We start from the raw sequence: 9,213 nt of genomic DNA, 5'->3' as shown, positions 1-9,213 counted from the left end.
TGAATTGGCAATTTTGGCCGCCATACCAATATAGTCCGTTGCGTAATCGACCGATTGACTGTGGTTCTTTGAAGGTTTGTTGGCTTTTGGTGTTTTGTCTGTTCTTCTGCCCCCTTTTTTATAGGAATTAGGTTGTCTTGCCTTATCCAAACTTTGTATTTCCTCTTTTGATGTAATTGTGCCTCGGCCAGATCCGTATGCCGTACCCAAACTTGCCTGGTTCCCTACATGGTTGTTGATTTTTGATAAGACGTTGCTGGACTTGTAAACTCTGTTTTTTGTTGGGCATATCCTTGCGGTTGTATTGACTCCTGTTTCCTCCTTGACATGTATTGGTTATATGATAAGAAGGGTTCTGAAAAGTTGTCATTTTGGAACAGTGCTTCATTAGTATCCAAATCAATGAATACCCTGCTAGCTTTCATCCATGACATTGCTAAGATACACGGCGTTGCTGATTTACTTGGTGGCAGTACATGGAATTTTGTAGTGTACTGGTGTGCCTGCACTGTGATTGATATTATAATAGACCACAACGTGGTCACCTCATCACCCAATGCTACTTTCAACCGGTGTGTTTCTGGGATCGTCCTCATTGGTCCAAGTTTCTGAAAGAGCTCAAAGCTGATGACGCTCATTTTTGCTCCAGTGTCAAGCAATGCATAGATTTCAACTTGTTTTGTGCCTGCATAAGCTTTTATGTAAGGACTACACCACGTACGTTCCAAGTCGTCAATGATGCTATCGTCCTAAGCCCTAAAGTCTGTCATGGTCTTTGCTAATTCTTCGCTTTGTATATCTGCTTCGTTTGTTTGAGATGTCGAAAGAGGATATTCGTCAGTCATCATTGGGGTGACCATGTTTATTGTCCTGAGAAACTGCTTTCGTTTAGCAATCCATTGCTTGGCTTCTTGTTGTGCCTGGTCCTGAATTCTTTGTTGTTCCTGTCTATAGGCTTTTCCATAATGCAATTGAAACAACATTTCCGGTGTTAAAGGTAGATGATATTTTTTTAAACGACACCCACTAATCTAGTTCGGCATTTCTTTTCCATCTAGTGTCGACAGTTTTACTGCTCCGCTGGACGATATTTCTTGGATCAAATAAGGCCCCATTCCCCTTTTCTTTAGCTTTTTGGCATGCTGTTTAAGGGTGTATACTAAGACATAGTCGCCCATTTTAAAGTCCTTGTTCTTGACATGTTTGTCAAAAAACTCTTTCTGTTGTCTTTTTTTTGCATATATGGCTGCTACAGCATTGAGTCGTAACTCATCTAATTTTTCAAGGTCCTCTAACCATTCTGAAAGTTCATGCTCTGTCCAGTCCAATTGTGTGGCTACCCTTAGTGTGGGGATCAAAAAGTCAATAGGCAATATTGCATTTAACCCATATACCATATTAAATGGTGTAGCATTGAGTGTTGTTTTATATGCAACTCGATAAGCCCACAATGCCGAATAGAGCATCTGATCCCAATTTGTTCTTGTTTCGCTAACCAATTTCGTAAGAACTGTGCACAATATTTTGTTGGTCGCTTCCGCTTGGCCATTGGCTTGTGGATGATAGGGTGCATATTTGCGATGAATTACCATAAACTCATTTAAGAGATGTTGGATAACTTCATTTACAAAGTGTGTCCCTCTATCACTCACCAGCTCGATTGGAAGGCCATAACGTGTAAACACATATTCATATAAGAATTGTGTCGTGGTTCTAGCGTTTGCTTTCGTTGTGGCTTTTTCTTCCACCCATTTGGTCATGTAATCCGTGGCCACTATGATATATTGTGCTTGTGAACGATACGCTGGTGGAGTGATAGGACCAACAAAGTCCAATACCCATTTAGCGAATGCTCGAGCACTCATCATTGGCCTTAAAGGCATTTTGTCTCTTTTAACTGGTACCTTAGTGCGTTGACATTCATCACACCTTTTCACGAATTCTGCTGCATCTTGAATCATGGTCGGCCACCATATACCTGCAACCATAATGATTTTTATGGTTCTCTCTTCTGAAAAATGACCTCCTGCTATGCCTGCATGAGCTTGTTCCAATAATGGAAAGTAGTCATTCTCATGAGGAACTAACCTCAGTTGGTCATCAGTTCCTCTTTTATACAATTGGTCACTAATGAGGGCATACCTATTCACTTCGATTTGTAAAGACTTTTGTCTGGCTTTAGACCAATCTCCTGGCAGCTCCTTATTAGTCAATATTCCACAATAGCATGACTCCATGCGGGTGCTACTGTCACTTGGTATAATGTGGCATAATCCACAGTAGTATTGGATGTGCAAAAGTCGCATTTCTTGATGTACTTAGCTACTTCGCCTGCCATTCCTGGCCAATACACTCCAAGTCTTCTTAGTTGTTCATACATCATTTGATTTCCTCTATGGAATCCCCCTGTTTGTGTATGGGCCTCCTCTAGATACGCTTCGTACTCCTCTGGGCCTATACACAACCTTAGAATCCATCGTTTCCATGATGGTACATTCTTCCCACAAGCATTGTGTAATTTCGTGCTTGTCTAACGTCTTGCACTATGTGTTTGTCATCAAGATTCATTCCATATGTCAGCAACGGAATAATTTGCTCTGACCATTTCGGTACCATCTCTATATTAAACAGGTATGCGTCTGGGAGATCATCATCTACCCCAGTAGCTTTTTCGCCATGTAGTAATCGAGAAAGGTGGTCTGCTCTTTGATGAGTTTTTCCTTTCTTAACTAGTACCGTAAAATCAAACTCCAGCAACACAATGAACCATCTTACAATTCGTCCCGTGTTACAAGTTTTGTTTACTAAGTACAAGAGTGCCTGATGATCCACAAAGAATGTGAATTTGTTCGCGAGCAAGTGATGCCGAAATTTGTTTACCGCATATATCATACCCAATCCTTCTCTTTCAGTGGTAGTATAATTCTTTTCTGCACTGTTGAGTTTTCTACTAGCATAACTGATTGGAAAATCCTTCTTACCCTCCCCTGGTTGTGCTAATATACAGCCTATTGCAAATGCCGAAGCATCTACATGTACATGGAAGATCTTTGACCAATCTGGTGCTTTTAGAATTGGTGCAGATACCAGTGCATCTTTTAGTTTTTGGAATGACTCCTCACATTCATTGGTCCAATTGAAGATCGTGATTAGACTATACAAGGGTTTTGCTATTACAGCGTACATGTAGATAAAACGTCGGTAGTATCCACAATGTCCCATCAATGATTGTACCTCTCGTACAGTGTTTGGTCTTGGCAATTCTATGATCACCTTTACCTTGTCTTCATCAGTGGTAATTCCATTAGCTGACACTATGTGGCCTAAGATTTTACCTTGTCGTACCATGAATACACATTTTTCTAGGTTGAGGCAAATCCTATATGTTTTGCATTTTTTGAATACCTTTCTAAGATGATCTATATGGTCTTCTCTCAATAGAGAATAGACACACAAGTCGTCCATGTAAATATCCAATAATATTCGCAAGTATTCTTTAAAAGCATGTGTCATTAATCTCTGAAATGTGGCTGGAGCATTGGTCAAGCCAAATGGCATTACTCTAAACGCATATATGCCCCATTCTGTTGCAAACGCTGTTTTGTATTGATCTTCTAGTTTGACCCCCAATTGTTTATAACTAGAGAATCCATCCATAAAGATATAGGCTTGCTTACCTGCTACTCGTTCCAGGACGTGTTCAGTGATAGGAAGAGGGCAGTTGTCCCTTATTGTTGCTGCATTTACCTTCTTGAGATTTACTCACACTCGTAATTTCCCATTTTTCTTGGGTACCACCACTATCGGGGACACCCAATCCGTGTGCTCTATCTCATAAATAAATTCAGCCTCCATAAGTTTATCTATCTCTTCTTTTATCCTTTTGGAAAATGTCTCATTATACGTGTATGGACGTTTGCTTGGCTTTGCATCAGACTTCAGCGGGATTGAATGTTCAAAAATGTTAGGATCCACCCCCTTCAAATCTTTGTACGACCATGCAAATACATCTCGAAACTCCTTAAGTGTTTTGATCAGTAAGTCCTCTTCTTCCCGACCTAGATCTGTGGCAATGTAAGCAGGTCGAGGACTTTCTCCTGGCTCTGCTAAGTCTATTTTCTTGGCGTTCTCTTGCCCATCGTAGGACTCGTTTGATTTAGGCTCCCTCATTGGTTGCTGAACCACCAATCTTTTTTCCTGAATGGTGTACTTACAATAGTGAGGAGGTACATCTATCTTTTTACTCCCATCACTAGCGTTCGTTCCATCGCGACTTTCCATTTCAGTTGTCCATACATTTTTAATTTTTTGTTTCAACTCATTGTATCTCGTTTTCCGTTCAATTTTCGTCATAATTGGACCACCAGAGACATTCAGTTTTTTTGTTGCAACTCTTTTTTTTGCTTTGCTGGTTTTCTCAGGTTTCAACAGTCTAGACTTAAAACCTGAGTCTTCAACAACCTTAAGAAATATTCCTGACACTTTATCCTTAGCACAATCAACAGCATGAATGTTCATAAGGAAATGTGTCTTACCCCTAAACTCTGGCATGGGTCTCAGTCTGGTTGGTAGACTGATATGGTGTCCTTTACTCTTGTATCTTTTTTGGCGTCTCTCACTTTGGTTTGGGAAATTGTAGAAGACGTCATTGTCTTGATCTTGATTGTCGTCTCCCTCCGTATTTTCCGACTTCTCGTCATCCGCGTTATCCTTGTTTTCACTTTGATCAGAAGAATCATAAAATTCTTCTCCCTCCTGCTTGATTTCTTTAGTGGGGATGTCCACATAGCCTACTATCTTAATCTCAAGTTTTGTTTCTGTTTTATTGATCCTCATATTCTCAGTATCTCCACCGTTCTCGTCCTCCTCCACAATTTTGCTCAACATGTAGTATGGTATGATATCGTAGCCATTCTCATCACAAAATTTGGTGGGAGTGATTTCATTGATGCATACATCCAATGTAGCCAAAATTTAGGGGTTTGAGCTTCTCTTCAGGAAAAGGTTCTCGTATATATGCATTGTCTTCCAAGACCCTCTCTAGTGTCTTTTCATTGTGGTCAAATTCACTACATTGAGATGCCCCGCCCATCAATATCTCCTCTTTCTTACAAAGCCACGCTGGGACTTCTGATCCACTAATGGTGGCTAAGTCAAATTCTTCCACAGGGGTTCTCGTGACATCATGGTAGCTATGATTTTTCATGTTTACTCGTGTATTAGTTTCAGCATGTCTTAGATACAAATAATCATACCCCCGGTCTTGCACCATTTTGAGTTGCCTCATGAACGGCCTACCAAGGATAATTTCATAGTTGTTCTTCTTGCCGAAATCTACTATGGCAAAGGTATGTTCGTACTCTATTCCACAGAAAGATACCACAATTGCCTCAAGCAATCCTATAGGCCTTCTATGTGCCCATCCGCCAGTTGCAATTTCATTCTAGTTGTTCGTATTGCTGGTTTTCCCCATTTTTTCCATAGCATTTTGGTCGCAATGGCAATGCCAGCTCCGCTATCAAGTATTGCCTTAGTCTCTATGCCGTTATACTCAACTGGTAGGGTTGTGTTGCCGTCTTCACCCTCACAATACTCTCCTACCTTATTGAGTGGCACTGGTCTAGTGTTGACTTTCTTCGGTTCTGTGTCATTAAGCTCGGTTTCGAAGAACTTAAGAGGCGTCCTTATACCAAATTTTTCAAGACAATTGCCCACTTCTGTCCACATGCTTGGCCTAATTTTTAACAATTCTGCCAATGTGATTATACACTTGACCGGAGTGGTCAACAAGTCTGTCAGGATTTTAGTGTCCAATTGATTTGACCCGCCTATTCTTTGAGAAGGTACTCTTCGAATTTCTGACCTTGCCTCATAGTCCCCCATATATGATGGCAAAGTTCTGAGTGATGCTGGTCTGCTATCTTCGGATGCAATTGAACCATTATCCCCTTGAAATGATTTAACGTCTATATCCCATGGAGGCTTATTCAAGTTCAACTCCGAGAAAGGCGCCGACTCGACTGTTTTTGTCTCATATTTTTCTTGAGCTTTTCTCACCGTTTCCCATAGCTCTTCAGGCCAATTTTCTTCCACAATAGGGGTATATGGTGGAAAATATTTCAGTGATTCATCAGTGCTATTAGGCACGTCTCTTGCATCCTCTACGTCCAACAAGGATTTAACGTTTTCTATCTTGTCGGGTATCCTTTGTTCAATTTTGTGAGGTGTTTCATTGTTTGGTGGTTTGATTACTCTATCCCCCACTTCCATAGGTGGAGGCTCTAGTAAAGCTTGTGCAGTTTCAATCAGCTGTTTGCACATCTCTAGTCTCTGTTTTCTATCTCTGGATATGGATATGTCATCCACCTTTGCTCTAGAGTCTGTCTGTTCTTCAATCTTGCTTCATATGCTTGCAAGATTGCATCTAAGGGTTCATTGATCTCATCTACCAATACCGACCCTCCTGAGCTTGCACTTCTTGGTCCCTTCGTTGATTTTAGAGAGTTGGACTCTCTTTGCTGTTTAAGTTGCTCTCGAGCTATCATTAGCTCAGCTTCTACATCTTTTTGTTTTTTCTCACGTCTAGCCTTCATTTTTGCTCTTTGTTCTTTCCAAGGATTATCACGACTGACGCTAGACTTGTCAGTCTTGATTTCTTCCTGATTTTCATCGTTACTCTTGGGCTGATTGTCATTTCTCCTTGTTTGGGCTCTCGTCAAGACCTTAACAGGAATCGGAGTTTCGCTTTCTGACCCTCCACTGGAAGGCAGCGTTCCCAGCATATTCAAGGTAGTTTTTTCTCCTTTGCTCGGGTTTTTAGGGCAATCAGGGATCAAGTGAGTAATTCCACACTCGGTGCAATATGCATTGACCCTAATGATTTCGTCATGAGGGCAGTCCCTCAGCCAATGGTCTCCACCACACTTGTAGCATGGTCCTTTAGGCTCTTGAGGTGCTCCTGGAGCTCCTCTTTGTTGGTGTGCAATTCTTTGCCCGCTCATGCCTCCGTTGGCTATGAACAACAGCGTTCTTTCATCCAAGCTATATCTTCCTTCCTTCGCTGCCTGTGCAACAATTGGTGGTCCTGTATTTCCTATCATGCTCCATGGTTTTGGTGTAGAGGGTTCTTCCTATGGATAATAGACAGAGTTTGCCGCATATCCATTGGGCTCGTCGTAGTATGCATGCATAGGTACCAAATCCTTCTCATCCGACTCAGTTACTGTGGGTGTGTATCTTATGTCGATTGGTCGTAATCCTAGTAGGGGTGGTTGTTGTCCCAACACTGGTTGTGGTCTTTCTACACCTACAGGTCCTGGTAGGTTGCATGTCTGATATCTAGGCATCAGTGGGACTTGAGGGGATGTCGCCTGAGCTTGCGGAGCATATGGTCATTCTCTCACATATCCCTTGTTATAATAACACTCCTCCGTCCCATGGTTTGTCCATTTTTGTTCAATCGCACACCATTTTGGTTGTTTAGCTTCTGGTTTGCAATACAAGTTAATCTTTTTAAGCACTTCCTCTACAAGCTGCTCTTGGCTTACCGCTACTTCTCCTTTTGGTGTTGTCTTAGCAGACTTGCTTCCGCTTTGTTGCGAGGAAGAATCATCGTCAAGATCCTTGAACTCACCCTCTTTGTAGACCACACAATTGTCCACAAGGTATAGAGCTTCCTTGGTTAAATCATTCAATGTCGTGCTCCTTTTCATATGTAAGTCCTTCTGAAGATCTGCATTCCTTAGTCCTTGGATAAATATAAGCATAAATCTGGATTGAGTTGGCAGTTCTTCCACGGGGCGGAACTTAACATATCTTTTTAATCGGAGGGCTGCCTTTCGAACAGACTATCCATCTTTCTGTTTGAATTTATGGATTTGTGAGACTGTATTATGAGCTATTCCCCTTTGTGAGAATTCCTCGATAAACTCGTCAAACACTTCCTCCATAGACTCAAAGTCTCTTCGCTCCACTGAGTCAAACCATGTAGCAGTATCATCCTCTAAGGTTAAACCGAATCCTGCAAATTGGGTAGGAAAGTCTAACACCTCTTCATCTCTAATTACACGCACAAAGGCTGCTACATGATCTCTCGGATCCCTGCTTCCCGTATATTTCTTGTTTACCCATTTTTGCCCTTGAGAAGGTCTAATTCTACGATGTTCTACAAATCTCATCATGGGATCTCCCCGTCCTAGTCGATATACCTCCTCTGGTCTTCTGTAGTGGCCAGGTTCCTCTCCCAATGGTGCTCCTAAGCCATAATTTCTAACAGTTCTCGCGAGAAATGGTTCATCTCTCTGAACTCGTTCTAGGGGTGTTCTTCCAGGCTCAATTGACCCCTGAGTCTTTGGCTTACTCTCTCCTTGATACTGTGCATAGAGTGGTGGTTCTTGTAAATCCCTTAGCCCTCGTGCGGTTTGATAACCCTCTCGGGTTTGGTCTTGTTCTAATGTAGCACTCTGTCGAAGCCATGCCTGCAATGATGGCTGAGTAGCTGGTTGGTCCTGGTAGTTGGACGTCGGTTGTCGGGTAGAATGTGAGGTAGCGTCATACTCTTCTGAAAAGGGATTTGTTGACTTGCTAGGGGTGTAGGTGGCTCTTGGTACTTTGTCGGGGCCATAGGTCGATGCTCCTGGAACTGTTGCCTTTTCAACCTCCTCTGGGAGAATATGTTTGTATTCTCGCTCGTATCTGTCAACAAAAACAATATCCTTCCCCATAGCAGTTTCATAAGAAAATAAGTAAAGAACCTTGTCTTTGCTTAATTCATTTGGGTAGGGTTCCTTGCATCGAAAGTAAGAGACTATTCCCTCGCTTTCATGCTTGTAAATCCCTACATTCTCATTATAGGTTGGGACCCTGGTTGTTTTCTTATCATACATAAAAAGCGCTCCAGGTCGATCAATGTTAGGAGACGGTTCTTGGGTTTCTGAAACCATTTTCCCTTTTGCCACGTTATCCCCATATCTGTTGTAATCCTCAGGGTTACTCACTATCAGATAGTGGTTCCCCTTTTCGTCTCGGAATCTGTCTCCATCATCATAGACTCGAATTATCTCTAGTCTCTTGTTTTTAGTCAATCACCACCTTCATCAGTCTATCGCGATAGACTAGGCAGAGAGCAATGGGGATTTAATTTTTGTCTGTTTTTGCATAGTTGTGTTCCCTGTGCCCATATAAGTCTATCCCCCAAGTTTTATGAAGTTTGGA

At 41.9% G+C, this 9,213-nt stretch overlaps 1 protein-coding gene across 1 annotated transcript; it reads right to left on the bottom strand.

Moving 5' to 3' along the window:
* Positions 1-7,819: 7,819 nt before the first annotated feature.
* On the bottom strand, positions 7,820-8,942 carry LOC147425940 (uncharacterized). Its single transcript, XM_086498153.1, has 2 exons — positions 7,930-8,942; positions 7,820-7,859 (listed from the first exon to the last, which is right to left on the bottom strand). Exons 1-2 carry the CDS (start codon positions 8,940-8,942, stop codon positions 7,820-7,822), a joined length of 1,053 nt encoding a protein of 350 aa, XP_086354279.1.
* Positions 8,943-9,213: the final 271 nt, after the last annotated feature.

The sequence above is a fragment of the Adiantum capillus-veneris genome, chromosome 24 (assembly GCF_014529385.1).
Source record: "Adiantum capillus-veneris isolate H3 chromosome 24, ASM1452938v2, whole genome shotgun sequence".
Taxonomy (NCBI): domain Eukaryota; kingdom Viridiplantae; phylum Streptophyta; class Polypodiopsida; order Polypodiales; family Pteridaceae; genus Adiantum; species Adiantum capillus-veneris.
Note: the sequence above shows the minus strand (reverse complement) of the source record. Positions and strands in the feature narration are given on the sequence as shown.